Source organism: Halichoeres trimaculatus, unplaced genomic scaffold, assembly GCF_033239565.1.
Source record: "Halichoeres trimaculatus isolate MK-OKI-2021-1 unplaced genomic scaffold, fHalTri1.1 fHalTri1_scaffold_14, whole genome shotgun sequence".
Lineage (NCBI taxonomy): Eukaryota > Metazoa > Chordata > Actinopteri > Labriformes > Labridae > Halichoeres > Halichoeres trimaculatus.
The window spans coordinates 23,720,838-23,745,005 of record NW_027437192.1 but is presented as its reverse complement, the minus strand read 5'-3'; the positions used below and the strand labels follow the sequence as shown (position 1 = coordinate 23,745,005).

At 41.0% G+C, this 24,168-nt stretch overlaps 1 protein-coding gene across 1 annotated transcript in view; it reads right to left on the bottom strand.

Moving 5' to 3' along the window:
* angpt2b (angiopoietin 2b) overlaps nt 1-22,702 on the bottom strand; it is a 28,172-nt gene extending 5,470 nt beyond the window's left edge. The window contains exons 1-6 of the mRNA XM_074686037.1: nt 21,866-22,702; nt 15,112-15,267; nt 14,302-14,423; nt 8,760-8,992; nt 8,208-8,332; nt 2,516-2,617 (exon numbers count right to left, since the gene is read on the bottom strand). Coding sequence (XP_074542138.1) covers nt 2,516-2,617; nt 8,208-8,332; nt 8,760-8,992; nt 14,302-14,423; nt 15,112-15,267; nt 21,866-22,183 — 1,056 coding nt within the window. The 5' untranslated portion in view covers nt 22,184-22,702. The remainder of the gene's footprint in view (nt 1-2,515; nt 2,618-8,207; nt 8,333-8,759; nt 8,993-14,301; nt 14,424-15,111; nt 15,268-21,865) is intronic.
* Nucleotides 22,703-24,168: the final 1,466 nt, after the last annotated feature.

Sequence of the window (24,168 nt, the reverse complement as noted above, 5' to 3'; positions counted from 1 at the left end):
AGTCACATTCATCATTCTGATGGCCTAAGACAGTCCACTAAGTGAAACTGAAGCAAAGTAATCCACTCCCAAAGCACCAGTCAGTCAACTGAGAATTTCATTTTCACCAAATTTTCCTCCAGTGATCTATTATACCTGCAACTTGCCTTGTGGGCTTATTAACTTTAAAAACTCTTGATACTTTTGCTACTAAAGAATTTAATTCAAATCATGGCAGTGCAAAAACACTTTATAATGATCGTAACTGAGAGGATATATATACAGTGTACTCCCACAACTAGGTGGTGGATGAAGCAAATGCTTTGATGAGGTGAAACTGGGCCAAGAGGTGCTTAAAAACTTACAATATGAGAATATAAAGTGAGACTTTAAAACCTTTATAAAAACACTAAATGGAAGACTGGTTTGGCTCATGGTAGAGTGGCCAGTCTGCTCAATGCCTGGTCCCATGTGAAAGTCATTTCACCTCTCATTCCCCTCACATTTTCTGTCCCTCACAAGACAGGAAAATCTGTCTGTCTTCTCAGAAACCAAGAGCAAGATCAGAGTTTTAAGCTTTGAGTTAGCCAAGCTAGCTAGCTGTTAAGCTATCTGGTTTTCATGGAGTAGAGAGTTTAAAATGTGTAGTGTTATCCTCTGTGTTACATAATGAGGTTGCAGCTTGTTTCTGTTTTAAAACATGAGTATCACCTTTAAAAGAACGACCTAGCATTAGCTTAATAAACATCAAGTAATGCTAACAGATAGCCATGACTTTGACTGGGTCATTTAGATTTGTTTTACATCAACTTTTTCCCCCCAAAACCTTGTTCTCTCAGTTTGTTATTTTTATAATGTTAGCTAACTTGGCTAACTAAAGTAACCTTTAGCTTTAGCATTAACTTCATTCAGTTAATTGCAATAACTTAGAAAACATAGTCTTATGGAATCCTATGATTTACATTTTCAGAGACTTCGAGGTCTTCAAGACAAGAAATGTCTGTTTTTTGTTTCAGCCAATTGTGTAGCATAAACCATCAGAATACAAAAAAGAAACAGTTTTGTAAAAGAAAAGGTCAGAGGCAGGATTCAATGCTAAATGACAGTTCTACACCTTACCTTTCCAAGGACGCATAATTGTTTCAACAAGATAGATATTGTGTGCCATACTGGCATAAAAAACGTGGAAAATATCAGCAAAGGGAATTAAGCCCTATTCAAAGGAACGCACAAGCTCAGGGACAAAACATGGCTAGCATACAAACTGTTAATAGCGTGACAAAAGCCAAAACATATGGAATAATCTCACAATGTAACAAGGTCATATGAATAGATGAGTGCATTATGTTAAGAGCTGGTAAAGAATAAGAAAATTGAAAACATACCACCTGTATGTTTATATTTTCAGGCTGAGCTGTGAACAACAAAGCTCCACGCCTGCCAATGTTTTCAGCCTGTGCTCATTGAAAAAGAGCCATCTCTGCTTGTTAACTTCTGAGTTCTCTGTCACTTTGTCTAACTGAAAGACTCTGTTATTGGTCAAAAGTTTAAGTGAATTTAAAGAGACTTGCCTTGTAGCATTTTTCATGAACCACCAGATCTGAGTTTAACACTTGATCAACTCTCAACACATGACACTGAGTGTGCATTTGGGCAGCGTCGCACTCCAGTATGCTGTATACATGATCTGCTAGCTACAGGGCTTCCCACACCCAACAGTGACCAAATATTCATCACACTCTTGTAGAATTATTGTCCTTAAAAGAGGTTTTTAAGCCTTTTGCTCCCTCGTTCTGTTTGCAGTCATGGCCCTCTCTGCATTTTGTTTCCAACCCAAGCCGTGGCAATTGATTTGTTGGCGTGGGCGTGAGACAAATTGCTACTCCGCTCAATCACAAACCAGCCTCACTCATTTGTTCTGTGTGCAATTTAACACAGTTGAAAAGGTCTGTTGGCATATGCTTGTCTGTTTTTTGTTTTTTTTTAACTGTGCGCACCAACTTTTGTTCCATTTAAAAAACTTTGTAATGAGGGTAGAAAAAGCCTCTTCTTGCTAGTCCAAAACACAACAAGAGCTAGAGGTGTTGAAACACATTTGGGTTTGTGGAAAAAAAATTGTTGTCTCTTGTGTTCTGTTTTATAACATCCTGTTTGTTTTTGAACGGCTGTTACTCACACATTTCACTACCTAAGAAAGCTTCTAGGTCTTGCAGAGGTTTCCAATAAGTCAATAGCGTGCGGGACGTGTGTGTTTGTGGAGAGTGTGTATGTGAGTGTGTGGGAGTACAGGGAGAGGGAACAAGAGCAGGTGCAATAACATGGGGGGTTGGAGAAAACACAAGGGTGGCCAAATACAACAACCACAGGTCACCTGGGATCAAAGGCTGACCAGTATCCCACGCCTCTCCGTGCCAAACCACCCGTGGATCGTTATTGGAACCTCCTGCTCAGTTGCTCAGCACTGATTTGTAGCACAGAGACTGAAACACTATGAATGATCATGACGCACCCTCACCCAACCCTTTGAGATACTCACCACTTTGTAATCTCTCCACCCACGGTGGAAGTCAACTGAGCCGTTCCTTCGATGCTGCAGCACTGTCCACCCTCCACCTCGAGTCTTCATGTCACAGAACACCTGTGGAAATACAGGTACATTACGACAGCGTTGGAAAAGCTTTATGACAAACTTAGTGAATTTCAAAACAATGACTAACGTGTCAGCAGCCAATAGCTCTGTGAATCCAAAACTGACATCATTTGGTCATTTTCTTTTGATTCTTTACTCAGCTGTGTATCAGATGCTTCCTGTTTTAGCCTTTAAGCAGTAATACATCATTGTTTTCCTCACTTGGTGGCAGAAAACCAAGTTCTGTTGACAGAATTGGCATATAATAACATTTTCACATTTGCGTTTGGCCGTAACATTTTAGATACAGAGTTCTGATGAGAAATAGTGTATTAATTTGTTTTCAGTTATCAAATGTTAAGGCCCTTCTGTCATCCTATGAACAACCAGGCAACAACAGTTTTAGATTTTGTCCGGGCAGGATGAAAAAAAAAAAAAAAAAAAAAAAAATCTATGTTTAGAAATATTGTTTAGTGCAGCTTTAATTTGGGATTCATAGTGCTAGATTGACTAAGCCATGCAAATATGTCGATATTATACAAGGAATAATGAATAGTTAGTGAGTTGTCCTGATTGCAGGACAGGATCTTGCTTGGAAATGGATGGGGCCCAGTTGCTCTTCTGGTTGCTGTTACATCTGTACTTAGCTCAATGTCATTACTTTAGCCATTGTTTCTGCACTCTTTGGTCATACTATATCCCTTTTTCCATCGACTGATACTGTACCCTGATACTGGACAATATCTGTGTTGTGCTTTGGACAAAATATACCATGAATCAAGCACCAGAGAAGGTTCTTCAGATGAAGGCTTATTCCAAATTTTGTGGGTTAGTAGAAACTTTATAATATATAACCTTAAAGGACCCATATGATGCAAAAATCACTTTATTAAGTCTTTAAGTGAAGTTTGTGGGTCTTTGGCTTTCCTCCCAGCCCCAAAAATGTGATATTTAATGACAAAACCTGAACTTAGTAGTGCTTGTGAATGTAAAATCATGACCTAAAACGAGGTGTTTTGATTTTGGGGATTTGCCAAGCGATTCCCTTTTTGGACCAATCAGGAGCAAGTCTGACCTGATTGGTCCACCAAAGCGGATACCACTGAACCTCCTCCCCGCCCACTACCCTCCCCTACGTAAACTGTTTTCTAAACATTGTGCACTTGGAGCTCGGTAGTCATGGTTACAAGGCGCCGCTCTCAGTGATGCGGAAGAGCGGGGCGGCATCAGTAGTGGCTCATTTACATATGAAGGACACGCCCACTAAATCAGAGCGTTCTGAACAGAGGGGCTATGAGAGCCTGGAAACAATGCTGCTGTGCTTGATTTATTGGCTTTTTGGACCAAAACATTTTACTACCATTTCATGAAGACATCAATGATCCATATTAAACTGCAGAAAAGGAGCATAATATGGGACCTTTAAGGTCAGACAGAGGTGCAAGCTTTTTTTTTTTTTTCATTATTCTCATGCTATTCCTTATGTTCCGGTTTGACCTTTGAGGCTGAACATTAATCCCTTTTTGCATTTTGACACTTAACCAAGATGTTACATTTCCATGTGAGTAAAACATGGCCTGAAATGACATGAGTAATTAAGGCACTTTAGTTTTGCCATTTTTTGAAGGAATTCTTGTAAATGCCGGATACTCCATCCATCATGTAATGATATGACCCAGGGGGTGGAAAACGAACACATCACTTTGTTCTCATGACCCTTTGGGTTTGCATGGGAAGTATCCGTGTTTTTGGTAACACACTGTTTACTTTTTACTTGGCGGCATATTTTGCCTCTGTAGATGTATTTGGATGAACAAACAGAAACAAAGTACACTCATTTGTCTAGTGACAGAATTGGAAATTTAAACTTGCTCAGGGATTTGTTATGGATATTCAAGGTGTTTAACGGGGCTTATTCCAGCTTCACTTGGGAACTCTGATGAAATCAGTGTGTGAATTTCCTCCATTGATGTTAAGATCGGGGGCTTTTTATATCCTCAAACGAACAATCTATTCAGTCAGCATACTTCAAGTATAAAGGGTGTTATTTTTTTTCCGAGGCACTATATTTCAATGCAATGTTGTCACCTCAGATTATAGATATTGTCTGAGGTGTTTCAGACTTCACGACGTTCTCTAAAACCAACAATCAGGATGATTACTGATAAGCCAAAATTGATTTTTGTGGTCAGTTCCTTGAATGTTGTCCACATAACAACTGCCCTGACCTGTTTGAGAGCCGAGTGGCAAAGCTTTGGTCCAGCATCTCAACAGATATCTCTTACGTGACAGCCCAGATGGCTTTCTTCTGCTTGAAATAAAAAGAGACATTTCCCAGAATAGTAAAGCTGAATCAAGGTCAAAAGGCACTCAGGTCTTTTTCCTCAAAGAGCAGGGTTGGCTGGCAGTATGCTGTGGTTATCCTTTAACACATTAAGCCTGTGCTTTAGCTTTAAAGGGAAACCAAATAATAGAAAAAGGGTCTTGAAATAGAGTTCTCAATTTAAGTAATTTTGTGGTTGTTGCTTTGATTCAAACCAGATACATATTTCACTTAATCTTTCTTTTTTCTTCTTTTTATTTCTTTTGCATCAGTATTGTTTGGAAGAACAATGATTATAAAAGGGAAATTCATGACAGCCTAATGAAGAAATTCAGAAAATTTAGACAGCAGGATGTGCAGTTTTTTATGAAAATATTATGTTGTCTTTTTATGAAAAGCTGTCAAAGGACAAAATTATTAACTCAATATCTGTTCTGGGAAAAGGCTTACTGTTTCTGATTTAATGTGCCATGTAGGAGAAGTAAGCAATAAATTTATAAAAATTTGAAAAAAGGTCTAATCCTGAGTATAAATTATTTGATGGGTAAACATCATAAATTTTCAAAACCTCCGAGATCAAAAGTTAGACAGGAGGATTTATCCAATCGGCATTCCACACGTAACACTTTCTGTCTCCTGTCCAACTGAGGAATCCCACTCTCTGCTTGGAAAATGTAGGGCAATTTGTATCTGCCCCACTTTCTTGCAGCCACCCAGAATGCCAGCCACCTTGGAATTTAGATGGCATAGATTGAAAGCAGCGATGATTTGGGGAATACTAACTTGCATCAGTGCAATAGTACATCGGCCCCAGTTGGCAGGAAACACATGGCACCAGTGCCCAACACCTGGCTGACTTGCACACAGGAAATGGAGAGGAAGAGCGGGGGAAAACAGAGGCAGCAAGAGCTGGTGCCAATGAGCAAACTAGACTGAAAATAATGAGTAACATGAAAACTATTTCACTCCCGTCTCCCTTTCTGTGGAAGCTTTAAGAGTGGAGAGTCCAGCCAAGATTTCTAGCTGTGATTCAAAGAAAAGGAAGTCTGTTGGTGAATCTCATGGTTCACTTAGCAAGCGCTATCTGCTTCAGGTCACAAGAGGTACCTCCTGAGCTATTCTGACTTTGCAATCAGCAGTGCCCACTCACTCACTCACTCACTCAGCATAAAGCCTCAGGGCTGAAATGCTCCTGGTGCTCATTATTGTTCCAGCTCTCAGTAACCTTGCATGTTTTTCCTCTATCAACCTCTTTACTCAAACAGATACAGCAAATTATCATTTAATCACAGTTATCTCGCTAGTGCTTTGAAGTATAAATAAAATAGATGCCATTATGTCAACATCGTGTGTGTGAGGTTGTGTGTGTGAGTGTGTGTGTGTGTGTGTGCTTGAATACACATCACAAAGAGGACTGAACATTCATCAATCAGGGGCACCAGCAAATCAAACGCAACATTTTTGAGATCTTTTAATTGTCCCTTTCCTTCTTTGTTTCGTGTATGTATGTTAGATTTAGATATATCAAACAGGGGACTTCTTGGGCCAGCGGGCCAAAAGTGAAGATTTCTTTAGGTCTTTTGTTGGTTTTTGCTTCCTGGTGTCATTATCCAAAGTGTGTGTTCATTTAGGCTGCGTTTACACAATGCCAAAAGCGGTTAAATCTGATTAAACTGCATTGCATTTTGTCCGAAAACGGAAACTTTTGAAAACGCTCCCCAGAGTGGAGAGTTTTCAAAACGCTCCTCCATCCAGCCTCTTATAAACACAGAGCAGAGTGTTTCAGGGTGAAACGCTGATGTCACCGCACGCGCACTTGCAGTTTTAAGTGAAGGTTGCGCACGCAGCCACAACTTCCAGTTAAGCCATCCTGGTCCAGTTGGTGGCGGTAATGTGCGTCAAGGTTGGATTGCCAACCATCTTATAGAATAAAGTGGCAGAAAAAGAAAGAACAACCACAAGAATGATGGCTGATTAGCATATATGAACATATCCACATCACCAACTACTGGCCTGGCATGGCCACTACATCGTTGTGACTTGTCCTCTTGGAGTCGTATGAATGCGGCTGGTTTTTACGCCATCCTCATGTATTTGTGGGTGGCTTTTTGAAACACAAAGGAAGATTCTTTGCGGGAGTATCTGTGTAAGTGTGGCCTTACTTGTTTACCTAATCTATTCACCAAATGAAGACCAGCAACACTAAAGAGGACATTTTAAGGTCTTGTATTTACCTCTTTTCCTAGTTCCTAGTTCCTTAGTACATCATCATATGGCCTGCGATTAGCGTAGACTGTAGAAAATATGGACCTTATCTTGCTCTGCTTGAAATAAGGTTGCTACAAAAACTGCTCCCCCTGGTGACTGGCTGCAGTATAGGTTTAAAAATCTGACCCCCCAGTCATTCAAGATGGGCTGTGGTCAAACTTTAAAAAGGTAAATACACCTCGTAAAAATGTTTCTCACATTCGATTGCTGTGGTGGGGTTGAAGAAACCATTTGGCTGCATTGCGTTCAAGTCCTCTTTTCCTGGAAAGTTTATTTTATTTTATTTTATTATTTATTTTTTATTAGTTTTAAGATGCTAAAAACAAGGCTTTGACATTCATTCATTCATTTTCCATTCTGCTTATGCTGCGCAGGGTCACAAGTGGCTGGAGCCTATTCCAGCTCTCTTAGGGTGAGAGTCGGGTACACCCTGGACTGGTCGCCAGTCAATCACAGGGCTGACACACAGAAAGACAACCATCACACCTACAGGCAATTTAGAGTGAACAAGGCTTTATGTCACGCTTAACGATGACTCACAACTGCCATTATTGTGTAGTTTTTTGGGGGATGGTAAAATACTTCTGGAGGGGGTGCCAAGAAATCCATCATAGTCTGTACTGTGCAGACGCTGGTTGCACAATGGCGGCCACTCTGATGGGGGTATTTTGGCTTTAAACCATACAATTAGAAATGGCAAAGCCACACTTTTGATTCTATATTCAGTCTATGGTTTGTACTTACATGCATATCATTACAGGATCAAGAGTTCATTGCACATCAACCAACAGGGACACTTCTGAGGTCACTTGTTGGTTATATTCTCTTGAGCTCATAATAAAAAGTTCATAAACCGGTGAGATTAAAGCTATTCAGGTGTGTCAAAAGTTAAATAAGTGCAGTGTTAAATGCTGATGGAAAAACGGTTTGGATGACTAAGGGGTCCATGTCCCAGTCAGTTTGGTGATATTTGCAGGAAAAGGTCAATGGCCTTAAAAACTTTACTACCTTGACAGTCTGTGTGGAGTTAGCAAGGCGTATACTGTATATTCCACTCTCTGTCACTCCAGATCGCAGGATGTCAGCACAGTCTCTGAAATTTATCGGCTCCCCTTTTGGTAAATTGGAGTTTTCTGCAAAAACAAGGAGACATTTATTTACAGATGGCAACCTCATGGGTTGTGCACACTAATCTCTGCTCCATATGCAAGTTCTCTTGTAATGTTAAGCTTTTTCCAAAGCTTGCAGTGTCTGTGAGACACATCTATTTGGTGACTCTGAGATTTGAGTTACAAGCTGCTCTAGGTGAGTCATGAAAAATGATACGTGTACAGCCTAAAACACAACTCTCAGACTCATTACTTAAAATTCTGCAGTAATGCTGAAGTTTTGATGGTTACTGAAACTATAAATCCTTTTTTTCCTCTCTGAGGAGTTTTTTTCATCACCTGTTATAATCTATTACAGTGTGCAACAGTGCATAAAATATGACAGTGCACTCAATGTCAGTGGTGGTTTCATTGAAAAAAAGTAGTACTGTGAGAGTGGTAAGTGTCCTACCGTTGCAGTGGTTGACCATAGCCAGCAGCTGCTGAACAGTGTCTGTGAGTGCAGCCTGCTGTCTCTGCAGCAGGGTGCTGTTGAGCATGGAGCTGCCCAATTCACCCTGCAGCTGACTGACCAGCCGACTCTGCCTCTCCAGAAGCTCTTGAAGCTGCTGCTTTTCGCTCTGTAAGCCCTGCAGCTCCCTCCCATACCGAGCCTCTAGTGCTATGAGCCTCTGTTCCAGGAAACTACAACAAACACAAAGCAAGAAAAAAAAAGAGACTGTTTCTGGCTTATTCACCCAAAACATCATCACAGTGCAGAAATCAGTGTAGAAATCTAGAAAGAAAAAAAGATGAAATATGCCAAAAGAATGAAAGGTTTAGCCAAAGATTTGAAATAAGAATACAATACTTTCCTATTGGCATGCTTTAAAGTGTAATGACTCCAATGCCAATATTTGGACAATTTGCAATTACAAAAAGTGAGTTACTCATATAAGATGGTTGTGAAAGTGTTTGTCTTATCACTAGTTGTTAGCTTTTTTCCAATACCTACAATGGCTCTTATCCATTTCTAACAATTCTGGCAGCAAATACTGTATTTCCCATAATGATAGGCAAGTAAAGTAAAGGCTCTAAAGCAGGGGTCACCAACCTTTTTGAGACTAAGGGCTACCTCACAGGAAGTGAGTGGCACGAAGGGCTACTTGTCTGATAAGAACGTTCTCAACAAAATTGCACAGATCACTTTTTAATAACATAAATCATAGTAGCAGTGGTAAAACTATGTGAAGAAACTGCTAATAGGTCAATCGTAATTATTTTACAATTATTATTAATGATTTACAGAACAATGATGGTAGGAAGGAGCTCCAATATGACCAGTGCTGTTTTGTGGAACATGCCTCGTGGGCACCTTAGGTAGTTATTCCGGGCACCAAGTTGGTGACCCCTGCTCTAAAGGGTCTCTGATTTTGAAAATGTGTACTCTTAACCTGCTGCCTCCTCATGACCCACATGCTGAAATGTGCACTGATGTTTTTATGTTTAGTGAGTTTGCAGGAAGAATATAAAGTGATTTGAGTGGGTCAGTTGAAAAATTTAAGTTTTTAATTTAGATTTGATCTTCAAAACTGAAGAATTAGGATAGTTTTAATTCCCATACGCATTGAGCTATATTTTACATGTAGCAGATATTATTATTATTATTATTATTATTATTATTATTATTATTATTATTATTATTATTATTATTATTATTTATTAATTAATTAATTAATTAATTAATTAATTAATTTGGTTTTTGTTTGTTTTTTTTAAATTTTTTTAATTAAACCGTACTTTTCATTTCATAGAAATCTCCAAGTACTACAGGAAAAGTTAAAGAATATATATATATATATCATTATTATTTTATTTTTTAATTTTTTTAAATGCACTTTTGTAAGTCAAAAGCCTCTTATAAGAGGAATGTTTTTAGTGTTTCTTAAAAGCATCCACAGTCTGTGGGGTCCTGAGGTGACTGAGCAGTTCCACAGACGTGGTGCAGCAGCACAAAATTGCCTGGTCCCCCATAGTCCAGAGTGGTGGGTGGAGAAGGTTTCGGTGTATTAAAGCATAATATCTTGATATCAAAATAGAAATATTGTTTTTCCCCTTTTTTTTTCCAAAAGCATTTTTTAATCATTTTCTTCTTTTGATTAAAGAAAGCTGCTGATTAAAGGAGTAAAAGAGGAATTACAACTATGCTGTACTTCTACAGTGTTTTAGACAGGAGTGTGGGGGGTTAAAAAAGCATGAATCTATACACTGATAAAATATTTGGTTATTAACATTTTGACCAGAAAAATAAAACAAGATGCTCTCTGACACTTTTATCAAAAACTCCCTTGACTTCTAGTGGTTGTAGTGCCATGATTTATTATCGGCAGTTGTGGCTCAGCTGTTGTCTCTTAATTGCAAGGTTGGCAGTTTGAGCCCATCTCCTGTAGTCTGCATGTCAAAGTGTCCTTGTGCTGGACATTGAACTCCTTATTACTCCCAGTGTGAATGGGTATAAAATGGAATTGGATAATACTGATGCCCCCTCTGCTATAGCTTTCTCCTAACATGTCAGAGTGTATGGATGAGGTGACAATAGGTGAATGGGATTAAAGAGTGTGAGAGTTTCAACCGACTAGAAAGAAGGAAAAGACACTTTAAAGTATTTGTCCATGTACCATTTATGAAACTGCTAACAATATTTAGCCATGGATTGAAAAATTGAACAGAGAAGGGTAAAAAAAAGGGAAACATGGAGTTGGTGAATTCATCCATCCAGGATTTACTGCTCGCAGCAGAGGTTGCACAAACTCACACATTTGCATGACATTAAATAATAGACACCGGCGCGTCTGTCTCATTTGGCGAACATTTTATAAACACCTGTACAGCAACGGCCTTCGCAGATGGGCCTGCATGCTAAGCCCCTTCATCATCTCCACGCGGCAGCAATCTGACAACATAAGTGTGTGTGTGTGTATCTGTGTGCGTGTGTTTGTGTGTGTCTGCACTGGAGCCACACCCCCACCTCCAAATGAAGATCATAAATCCCAGCAGCCTGATCTTTATGGCTTTGACTAACGACTCTGCAGCAGTTATTTATTGAAACAATCAAGCCACCCAGATTGAACAAGCTACTTTTCAGCGCCGTGCACACGCGGCTCCTGATTTGAACGTGTTTCCTCAATCTCCTACTCCAGGCTGCAGCTCTGCAGGAGGCCTGGAGGGAAAGCTGAATCAGTCCAAACCATTATGGCATCACTTAAATTTTCATATCTGATTTGTGAGAGGACACTCAATATAAAGTGGCGAAAAGAGCTAACAAATTGTTCTCTTTGTACATTACAAATGGCGAACAAAGTGTGGTGTAGAGCAGTTAACCAGCACAGAAATATTTGAACGGTTAAGGGTTTTGACAAAACAAACACGTCTGTTTGGATCAAATTGCAAACTGGACAATTATACCGTTATGGTTATGATTTTGTGCTATTTATTATTATTGTAATACATATTATTCCTGGTCTGTTCAAGTTCTCCCCCCATGAAATGCTGCACTTTCTGCCAACACTATTTTACATGTAATGCCTGTGAAAACAAACGCGTCCCTCTGCTCCTTTTACTTGGCAGCAGTTCAAAACGCCGGCCTCATGCCCTTGAGCATCAGAAGCAGAAGCCCGCCACATCCACCGCAGCCCTTTTTTCCCCTTTATTCCACAGTTGCCTGGCTTCAAATCTACTATGACCTTTCTAATATCACGCATCCCATCAGTGTTTACCCCTGTGAAGATGAATCCATTTATTTACATGTCAGAGCCCTGTCACAGGCTTGAAGGACGAGGGTCAAAGGTCAGAGCAGGATCAAGCAGAGCCAGATGTGCAACAGGTGTTGGGGCTGGGGCACCCTGCTCTCTCAGTCACACTCTGTACAGATGAATGGAGTGATAAAAAATTAGAGAGAAAACACCCGTTGACTTTCACACCACCCAGCGCTTTGTCTTTAAACCCTGCTGGCCCTGATCTGACCTCATGTTCCTCGAGAGAGAAAAGGGAAACCCCGCCTTAAACGCACAGCCCATTCACAGGCAAACACACGCTCAAACTAACACAATACACATTATGTTGTTGCTAAGTGGGCTGTTTTATTTTTTCAGATCAGAGATCAGTTCTGTACAATGTCATTAGATTACACTTGTTGGAGTCCTTCATATTTTGCCACACAAAGTCAAGAAGTGTTTTCCTGAGGAAACAGCTTACGGCGCACAGGAAGAGATGCATCATACGCTGCCTGTGACATTTACACTCGCTCATTTAGCATAAGTGAGAAGAGAAAGAATAAAAGACTCAAAAAAAAAAAAAAAGAGAAATCCTTTACACACATGTACACACATGCACCTGGTCTATTAATGTCCCTAACCCCATTAACCCTGGTAATTAAAAAATAACAGCTTCTTGAATAGTGCCATCACTCGGTTTGGTAATATTCATAGGGAACCCTGTCAGCTTTGTTTGTTAAGAAACCAGACACTAAAATGAAAGATAGGTTACCTATTACTGCAGCCAGGGTACCAGTGGGGAACCCACATGCACAGGGAGGACATGCAAACTCTACACAGAAAGGTCCACCTTGCCCAAATTGGGATTGACACATGTGATCTTCTTGCTGTGAGACCACAGCACTAATCACTGCACCACTGTGCAGCCATAACTCCTAATTGCCTTATCTCATCTACAAGTCCTACTGAGTCCTAAAAGCACCCCTAAAGGTAGGGTCTGCAGGAATTTTCATTACTTGTTAGGAAACACAACATTCAAACTGGACTCCTCCTTCTTGGCTCAGTGCCAGCGGCAGCACACACCCACCGCCTCTGACCAAAGCTACAAGAACATATTATTAGTAGAGTAACCACCTGTAAGCATCACATTTCTACGTGGGGGAGACTTGAGAGCTGTGCACCTGACTTGGCATGTTAGCACAAACTAATCACAAGTATTTGACGCATACCTGGTTAGCAAAGAACCAACTCGTGTCACTCGCCCCAAGCTGCTCTCCAAGTGCCAAGACGAGAGGGAAAGTTTAGACAAGCTACAATATTGTTTGGAAAAAAAGCTTTATCTGTTTGGTGTTTTATTTTACGTTGTTTTTTTTTTTTTTTTTTGCTCCATGCTATGTCCACTGTCATAGCTGCCCTGGATAGCATCTTCTACTCGCTAATCAACACGCACTGGGCGTGCTGTGAAAGGCAAAGGTAACCACGCTTACTGCCTGCACAGAAACGTCCAGATACAACCAAGCATAGAGGCTGAGGAGAGGGTTCAAGGCAGACACAAACACTGACGCACATGTGTAGAGGCCCAGAAGTGATGACTAAGCAGAATGATCTTATTGTTTAGGAAAATCCTGCATACTCTACCTTTGAGTTTTTTGCAATTCTCATTGACATTTTGTATTCCTCAACTTAAAAAATGTTCTGCTTCCCTTTGTTAGCATAAGTAGCAGCCCTAGACTTTTAAAAAGTACCCTTCAGAAAAAAAGAAAAAGAGACAGAAAAAAAGAGTGGTTAGTTTCTCCTCCACCATCGTGTTGATAACAGACATCTCTTCTCGAATTTTATAGGTCAGCGATTTGGTAGTGAGGGTGAGGAATTCAAGTGTAGCACTGCTCCAAAAGCTGGACCAGCAGCTACCGAAAGTGTTGTGAGTGAAGCGACAAAACAGCCGCAGTTTAGGACATTTGTCTTTCTTAAGTTGTAATCATACTGGCACAAAACACAATCAGTGGACATTGACGCTTAACCTTGGAAGGCTACAAACATATAGTAGCTAAACTAGAAATGATAATTGGGAACAGACAGGGTAATTGACTGGTATTGATTTATTTGTACGCAATTACAACATCAGTCAGAGCCCCATACAGGCCACCACAGCCACAGGTCCAGACACGCCTCAGTCCTTATGGATCTAACAGTTTATGACATCAAGTTGCCTGAATGCTCTTATCAAGAATATTTGCTCACCTGTTTTTGTCACTGAGCCGTGAGATCTCCTGAGTCTGGAGGAGAATATGTTTCTCCAGGCGGTTAGTGAAGAGCGAGTACTCAAGCAGTTGGATCTCCAGGCGGCTCGTCTGATTCAACACCTAAAAATTCATGAAAAATACAACAACAGAAGAACTGTTTTGGAGTATAAACAAGTTAAAGTGTTAATTTGTTGTGGTGTTGTGTTTTGATGTAAAGATTAAACATTTTAAACAATCTGCTGTGGATTAACAATGTGAGACAGCTCATCACATGACTTGTAAATGCCTGTTCTTTGATCTTACAGGGAAAACAAGAACAGCAATTATCTCATAAGCACCTGTGACATGTTTTTGAAGTTTCCAATGTAACAAAAAGCTGAACAAAGCGGCTCTGATATTTGCACAGGTTGTGGTTTCATATTGGCTTTGATAAAACAAAAAGAAAGCATGAGGACCATAAACAGCCCAGTCTGTGATAACACCGCTGTGGCATGATTGAAGACACATCTGTGTTGTGCTACTGAGTTTTTGTGTTTTAATTGGCGTGTTGTCAGACACCCAGCTCAACTCTTTGTGTCAATCACAGCCTGTAGAACCAAACAGCAGCTGTTTTTAAGCAGTCGCCACCACCTTTGGGCACGGCTTCGCTGCAGGTTACATCTGATTCATATTTAATTAGCTACACGCCAAGTGAATTGCGAGTGACATCGTTTGTTTTTAACATGGATTTGACCCCAGCAGTTGTTCATTTGGATTGGCTGCGAACAATCTCTCTGTGGTTTGCTCAGACGTTTCCTGATTGGCTCACCTGGGTCTCAACGTCTGTCAGTTTGCGGGTCTGCTCGGCCGATTGGCTGAGGAGGTTGGTTCCCATTTCTAGCATGGCAGCTGTCTGGGTGTGTACCGCAGTTCTCTTTATTTCTTCCATCCCCGAGCGCACATTCTCCTGGATGAAGTTCTCCAGCTGTAGGAAGAATTATGGAGATTTTATCACTTTTCAGAATGTCAAAATCCCCTTTTTATTTTGGTGAATCTCCTGTTTTCAAGGTAATATTCCCCTGCATTCAGAGACGGCTGGAAGATATGAAGCATCATGTAATACTTTGGGCAGAGTTAAAGCCGTAACTCCAGAGAATCTATCTTTTCACCTTAATGTTTCAGGTATTGTGATGGAGTCATGAAATCTGGTAACCTCAGGGCTCTTGCAGTTTCTCACCACTCATGTGTCCATCCATCAATCTGCAAATGTACCTCAGGCGAGGAGCAACCCTTACATTAATAAAATTATGCACTGCATCAGAGTTTCAATGGGATTTCATCGAGAGCTGTAACCATGAGACTGAAATCATAAAATCTTTGTGCAGGACTTCAGGGATAGTAGCCTATACTTGGTAATCAATCATAAGCTCAGAGACAGGGCCACTGACAAAAAACCCATCATATGTTGCAGCAGGAGTAAAAAATAGAACGGCATCCATCTTGTTCCAATAAATAGATTTTCTTATTAATGTGCTCGGTTTGAGCAAACGGCATGTGGAAGACAAATTCAGCTTTCCCCTGCTGTGGAGATGGGATTTTATTTGACGTTTAAGAGGCAATGGCCTGTGCATTGCAATAAAGCAAAGTGGATTATCGAACAATAATATTTATGACTTTTCTGGGCAGGGATCAGACTTTGCTTGTTAAACACCAAGACTGGAAAAAAGGGTCTCTTGAGGTAAAAGTAAAAAAAAAAAAGATCCAGCTAATGAGTGGCTATTCTAAAAAATCGAGGAGAATTCAAATAAGGGGAACTGTTTGTCTTTTTCCCTGTTGAATGTCGATTACAATGAGGAATGGGATTATGATAATGCATTGCAACAAGAGAAAGCACTTATAGTTCTTATGCAGCACAGAAAAAAACATGATCCAAGTGGCTGAAAAAAGATAAATCTCCAATTTAATTGTTTTTCTGTTTTCTCTGTGTCTTACTCTCTTGTACCATCATGTTCTTTCTTTCGAGCTCTCCTCCCTCATGTGCTGTAAATCCATCTCTCACACTTAGCTACTTTATGACTTTTGAGACAGCAGAAAAACAAAAAAATCCATCCAAATTTGAGGTTATAAAGAGATTACCAAGTGGATTAAAGCCTTCAACTCCAGAGGAAGAACCAAAGATCCTTGCATCCTAATCAGCCTCATGTATAGAGGCCCCTATCAGCCGCCTGTCCACAGAGCTCTTCTTACAGCTCTCTGCGACACAGCTCAATCCAGAGGTCTTGATACACTCCATCTCATGCTGCCAATTTCATTGATAGCAGCCCTGTCACACGCTGCACTGAAGCACATTGGGGATGTAGTTTAATTCTGTTTTGTTTGTGTCTAAATGAAAGTAGGGAAGAGTGCTGAGAAAATCACCGGACTCGTATCACTTGATATCTTAATTATCGAGCCAATAGACACATTTGTTCCTGGTTACAATTACAGAGGAGAGGGGGAACGTATCTGCTCGGCGTTCTGGCGAGTGATAATGATGGACTGAGGCGAATCAGGATAGCTGTAATTGTAAGGAAGGAATTATGTTCCCATGAAGAAGGTGACCTGATCCATTTGTTGGTGCAACAGAAGGTTAATCCACTTATCACGGGAGAAAATGCATTCTTGAACACTTAAGGGTCATTTCCCTAAAATTAAAAAGAAACATGTCCCCAATTACTCCCTGTAATGTTTTACGATGGAGAAGTTTTGCTGTTTCTTAAATGTTCATCTATAAATGACTTCATATACAAGATAAAAGTAAACTTGAGGTCCCAACTGTATCTCAGACAATCTGCAGCTTGAGCTGGGTCATTTACAGACCCCTTTGTGTGCAATTTACATCTTCTGTGATGAAGAAATTGCTCCAATGAAAATTGTCGACAGCATGTTCCTTAAGTTATCCAAGGCAACCAGGACATTGTTTTTGGATGAGATATTGTTTTTGAAATGGTTTCATTCGAGTTTCCTTCTCGAGGGATGGCAGCACAGGAAGATTCACTGCTTTGTTTTTGATGAAATGGACTGTTAAGAAGTCCATTCATGACCCTTTGAGGATAGCCCATCTCTTTTGTGAAACCTGACCTTTCATTTAGGGCCACTCACAAGTCAGAGCTCGCACTTATTCAAGTTAAATATCAGAGCAGAGCTTTATAGGTTGGGACTAAAACTTTTACAGGTATTCATGGTTCCAAGATGATTCATCCAACTGTGTTTGGCAATCTGTTGGCTGCTTCACTGCTGTCATGATAAAGAAATTTATGGGGTTTGAATGATGGGTAGATGGATTGCTTTCAAAAAGATATGATGGTGATCATCTCTTTAAATGCCTCACTAGCACAGGGTCAGGTTTTCAAAGTGTCCAGGATTTTCATTTATGGCCAACATTGTGATAATACATTGTCCTCAGTCTCGCGTCATATTCAAAGTAATCAACTTGTGTGTGTGCTCTAAACGGACACTGATTGCTAACTTGGTTAAAAAAAACCATATGGAAATAGTTTGAATGAGGTCACCCTAAAGCAGTGTTTCCAAAACTTTTGTTCAGGTGACCCACTGTTGTGGAGGAATAAGCCACGGCGAACCAATCTAAAAAATCCAAAATATGTCCAATCAGTAAATCCACTGACAGGATAAATGTGCAAAAATAAACAAAGGTTTTTTAATCATGTTTCTGCGTCATCATACTTCTTTGGTACTAGCTAAAAGGCCTAAGAGACAAATTTTTACTATGACGTGTTAGCCTGCTTGCTTTTCAGAATTGTATCCCAGCCACGTGTACAAGATGAGAGAAAAACACTTGTGTTGAGCGCAGCATCCAGTCTGTTTCTGTATTTTGTCTTCAATTTTGTGAGAACTCCAATTTGTATTTGTTTTAATGAGCCTGTTAGAGTCAAGTTTCTGTCAGTCATGACAGACAAGAAAGAAACTTCTATTCTATTCTATTCTATTCTATTCTATTCTATTCTATTCTATTCTATTCTATTCTATTCTATTCTATTTTTATGTGGTTGTGAAAGAGATAAGAAGCAAAATACATACAGATATGACAGTTGGAGGAGCCAATCATCAGTAAACAAATCGTTGAGGGGGAGATTTCTTCTGGTTAGGGAAAGCATTAATTTCATGTAAACATTCTGGAAACAAATCTGGTGACCCAAAAAAAATCTCTGGCGACCCACCTATGGGTCAGGACCCAGACTTTGGGTATGACTGCCCTGTCATTTTCTGTTTGTTTTTTGCCTTTGTATTTTTCTACTTTCAGTATTTATTTTCCACTATTAAATTGACCCCCCCTTTGGAAATGCTGTCTCAGTCTTAGTTCCAATTCCAATCAAACTGAAGATGGGCAAAGAGGTGGAGCAGAGGCAGGCTTATAATGTTCCAAACCAACATGCAACAAAGCTGTACCTGATTTGTGCTAATAAAGATGCATTCCCGACCATTTATATTTGCTTAAAGTGTTGTTGCTCACTCATGCAGCACAAAAAGTGAACACATATTCAGTCTGACTCTTTGAAAACTCTTTAACTTTCACTTTTTAAATGTAACAAGAGATACAAAAGATATTTAATTATGAACCCTTTGACATTGCATCCATTATTTTTTCATTGTTAATGGTTGATGTAACCACATTTACCAAAACATCAAAATAACTACAGGTAGAGGAGGGGGTTGAGGAAGACACAGACACTGACACATGTAAAGAAGCCCAGAAGTGAAGATTGAGCAGCAGAATTCCTGTAAAAGTTGAGTTTTAATTTTTTTAAGGTATATCCTGTGAACTCTTCTTTTTGATAAGCTGTAGAGACAACCCAATCAGGTTTTACTCTGTTAAAAAAAAATCAATGAAATATAGCAACTCATAAACTGCTTTACCAAACAGCTGAGGTCTAAGTTTAAGGATCGTTAAATCCAACACTGAAAGTTTCTGCTCGGGTAAAAGCAGTATCTGGTTGAAATTGTTGGGTTTGTGTCAATTGAAAAAATAAATAAATAAATAAACAAACAAATAAATAAATATATAAATAAAGGTTTACATCTTTGTGATAAGCACTATGCTTCAGAACAAGTACCACTGTCAAGGTTGTCTTATTAGGTTAAACCAGAGCTATGGTGACAAGATGTCACCACATACATTTGACTTGATAAGATGAAGCGGCCATAGACCAAAGATTTGTTTTATTACAAAGGGGTGTATTCTTCATGCAGTCATAGTAAATGGAGACCAACTGGATATCATGAATGCTGTGTGTGACATGCTTTAGTATCGTCTTAATGAAATAAAACTGAGCCAAGAATCCGGTCACTCAGGGTCGCACAGCCACCTTGATCTCTATGCAATATTTCTGCATTAGCATAATCCACAGAGGCTCTTAAAAGTCCTAACTAAAGCACGCTCACATCCCTTCTGCCAACCCCTCAGGGCAGCAGAAGGCAAAGGAAACTAAATGGGGGGTTGCATTGGGGGCGAGAACAAAAGAAAACAAACACAAGTTCCTTCTTGGAAACACTAAAGAAGGAATCTGGAACATTAATACAGCCCTGTTGCTTTCGCCTGCTTGAAGATTCCTCAGAGGAACATGCTGGATTAGTGTGTGTTCCTATGCTTTTTGTGTGGGGGTGTGTGTTTTCTTTCAAGGGGTTTGGATGGAAGGATCATGGTAAGAGTCATACCGTCCCAAGGGAACTTAGAATGAGATCGTGTAATGTTTCACGCACACACACTCACGAACACTTGCTGTGAACGCTCCCTATTGCGTATCACCAATTTCTCACCAAAGGTATGCAAATGGACTCAGTGAGTTTCAAAAGGTGGTGAAAGGGCTTTGCCATCTGCAGTCAAGGGTCACTATCCACTCCTGGGCCTCTTAAAAAGTTCTCCTGGGTTTTGCTGTGTTTATGTGGAAGTCCCACCTACAGTGTGATCATTTATGCATCACTGTGGCCTGAGGGGGTAACTTGCTGAAAGGTTGAGTTCATTCCAGACGTTGTGTGGAGGAAGTTTGGCAGCAGAGCAAGCGATGTGTCAGCGGAGCTTTTTTTCTGTATATGGAGGGGGATTTATCTCCTTCATGACCGCTCATATCCAGCTCTTGAGGAAGGGGAGCGCAAAGAGACTACTACTGAACACAATACACGTAAGATCTGTGCAACGTGTGGTGCTTTCTGTGTTCCACAGTTTGGCACATGCTCTGCAGACTGTGTGTGCATGCATGATACCGCGCATGTATGAGGCAAAGTGCGTGTACTGCTTTCACTACTTCTTCCACGCTCTGTCTCTCAAGCACACATTCACATACAGTGTGGCCTCATGGGAGGTTTTCCATGGAAGTGAGGTCTCCAGTTCATAGACTGAGCATCAGACAGAGTGTGCACAGGGGATTTCTGTGTGTGTGTGTGCGTGCATGTGAGTTTCTAAGAGAGTGTGTGCAAAGAGTTTGAGATCTGATGGTCGACAAGTCAAGGTGTGAGATGAGACACATTCATCATCCCAGGGGAGTGGAACGGTCCAGATAGAAGTAAAGGAGATGGATCGGGAGGAACAGGGTGTCAAAAGAAAAGGCAGCCTGCAGAAAGGAGAGGAAACACTGACAATTTTGTGGTGAGTGAGAGAAAGTGGGAAGTGACAGGAGCACAGGAAGAGCTTTAGCAAATCAGAACGCCCTATTTTCAAATCCTGAAATGAAAATCAACATGTTTGCTCTCAGTCGGCCAAGCTAAACACTCCACAGAAGCCCTCATAATCGGCCTGAGGATTAGTGCGTACCATAAATATTCTGTCAGTGAAGCAGACAAGAATGGAGAGACGGGCGGAGAGGGCTGGCATGTCAGTCAGTCTGTCCCGCACAATGGCCCAACACTGATTCTGTGCCCTGATGACCTTAGCAAGGAAAACACTATTGTAAAGCCACTTTTAATCGCATCATTTCATTTGACTCATAATCCTGCTTTAAATGGAACCGCAAAGGCCATCAGCTCAGAGACGGCATATGCTGAAATGTGTCTCCAGTAGATAAACACTTTTTTTTTCACTAAGCAAAACATGATATATTTGTACGCTGAGTTTGGTCCAGCGTGTGCTTTTAAATGGGCTTAAACATGAGTCAGGAGTGAAGTTTCTGTGCATTGATGCCTGCGGGGGTGAAAGTATTAATTTAGCAGGAGTAACTGTGAGAGACATACTTGGCACTGTCTGATATTAGCAAACTTATTTCATCTTGTCTCCTTCTTCTTGCATGCAACAGGGAGTTTCTGGCATCCCAGTGGTCTTAAATACAGACACATAAAGTCATACTAGAGGCGTTGTCGTGGAGCCAGATATGCATACAATGAGTATCCAGGAAATCCCAGCTAAGCACTGAACTTATCAATAATGACAGCCTGTAAACAGATGTCAGCTGATACTGTACTTTGTGGACATCTTTTTCTTTTTAGGGCCAAGTTCTCAGTTTTTTTAAGGCCTTATTGTGAGCTTTTCTGAAACAAGACTAAGAGTAGAAATATTGGGATTTGTTGTCAAAAATAGTTAGGCCCGAGGAGCTTACCTTCTGCAGCCACTGGGTGTTATTCTCCATAGCATTCTCCAGATTTTCCAGCTTCCTCTCCTGCCAGGAAGGCCTCTCCTTCTGGGCCTTCACCGGCTTAGACTGGCTTGTATTTTGGTCAGCTTCAGGTGGGGAGTCCCTCTGAAGAGTGTTAGTCACCTGAAAGTCCTGCTGCGGATTGCAGTGCTCCACCTCTGGAAGGATGAAGGTGTAGCTGCAGGGGCCGTGCTGCACGCGGTGCTGCTGGCGCTCTGAAGCAATCGCGGTGGCCAACAGGTAAGCCAGGTAGGCGAGAGTCAGGGCCAGCAGGCGGCCCATTATAGGGAGGACAAAGGGGAGGGGGAGCAGTAGGATGCTCCACCTAGGGAGTCAGGTGAGTGTCCCCTTTAGTCCGTTTCTTCCTGCTTCTTGTTCAGACGTCCATCAAAACTCTGACTTTGCTTTCCACCTATCTTCTCAATCCAACTCCTGCTGCTCCTGTCTCTGCTTTATCACTTTCCTTTTCTCCCTTTTTGGCTCTCCTTCTCCTCACAGCTGCATCCAGAAGTTTTCCTCAGCCCAACTCCTGCTCCTGCTGTTTAACGTTAGGGCAGTCAGCAAACACACACACGCAGGAAAAAGGGAATTGCCTCCTGTTGTAACTCCAACACTCAGTCAGCACATGCAGCTCAGTCCAGGAAGCCAACAGTCGACTTCCCTCCCACCATTTATCTCTCTTTTCAGAAGTTGTCTTCCTCACTGCCTTCTTGTCAAGCTGCTGGACTCCATGTGTTTGTTGAGGAGGAGGAGGAGAGGGAAGAGGAGGGGTGGAGAGGAGTTTAGAGTGGCCCGCTTCAGGATGTTGGCTGAAGTAGTTACGCTCTCCAACTGGAGAGAGAAAGAGAGTAGCGTACCTCTCCACACATACGCACATGCACCTCCTCAGAGCAGAATCACTCAACCAGCCTTCCCTCTTTCACTTTCTCTCCCTCCTCTGGTCCTGCTGTTCATAGGGGTCAGAGGAAGAAAGAAACACACACGCACACGCACACACACACACACACACACACACATACTGCTCACAAGAGCAACAACAGGGAACTGTTGCTGACAACTTTTATTTCATTCCCTCTCTCTGTAGAAAGTTTCTTTGTCCACCTTCCTCACTGTTAAATTCAAAGTACAACAATTTTGGTCTTCAATAAAAAAAGACCAAAGAAAGGGTTTGTGATTAATCAATCACAAATCCCCTTTTGCCTGTTCCAACAGAATAACTGCTACATGTGGGTTCGGATTCACATTATCACAAACAGCTTAGCCCATGTTTTAGCCTTAAGCTGGTGCTCTATCACTCTCCCGTTTAGCTTTCTTCTGCTCTTCGGTCTTTTCCCTGTTTGACAGTTTGGCTCCTGTGTCCATCATTACGACAAAATTAATCACAGGAATTGTTTTCAGCAGAGAAAAAAAAAGATCTCTCCTCTCACATCTAAACTTTGTCGGCTGGCTTGATGTTGTCTGAGAGACTTATCAGTTCGGTCCTGCTCAACCAGATCGGGAAGCCAAGCATTTCAAAATAACCTTTATTGGTGCCGATAGTCCCATTTTACTGTGTGAATTATGATCAGACATAAATCTAGAGGGGGGACTTTTTCAAGATCACTTAGGACTCCTCACAGCCCCTTTAATAACATTTTATTAGCAGAAACCCAACATCAAAACAGGTTGAGAAGTTTGATCTCACCTAGACCCACCATGAGTACAGCACTATGCAACATTTAGCAACTTGCTCTACTCCAGTGTCAACCAGATTTAGCGGGTATCACACAAGCCCATGGCCCGCCTATGTCATCGTGAAGCATCTATTTACACAAAGTGTGATCTCATCAGAGTCTGCACAATGAGACATAGAGAGAGATACCAGAGACTTTTGGACTTATGGCAAGTCGTTTTGGTCTGACACAGCCCTCTGACACCCCTTCTTGTTTAAAATGATCATAGAGAATAGCTTGTGGTGATCGTACGATATGGATCACACGTGCTGTCCACGTGCTTGTGCTCGTGCATGAAGTAAACCGTGCTGAAGCCCACCTCTCCAAAGCGTGCCAAAGCAGAAGAGTGAATGTGGCCCAAGCACTGCATGGTTTGCCAGTGTGACAGCGTCCTAAGTAACTCTCTTCTTCCCAATCAGGCAGTCAGTGAGTGATCTGTGTACTGAACAAATGAAATGATCAGGGAGAACATATATTTGATTGCTTTAGTTGCTTTCAGTTTGCAAACTGCAACTTTAGCCTGCTAAATTCTCAGCTCATTGGGGTATTATTCAT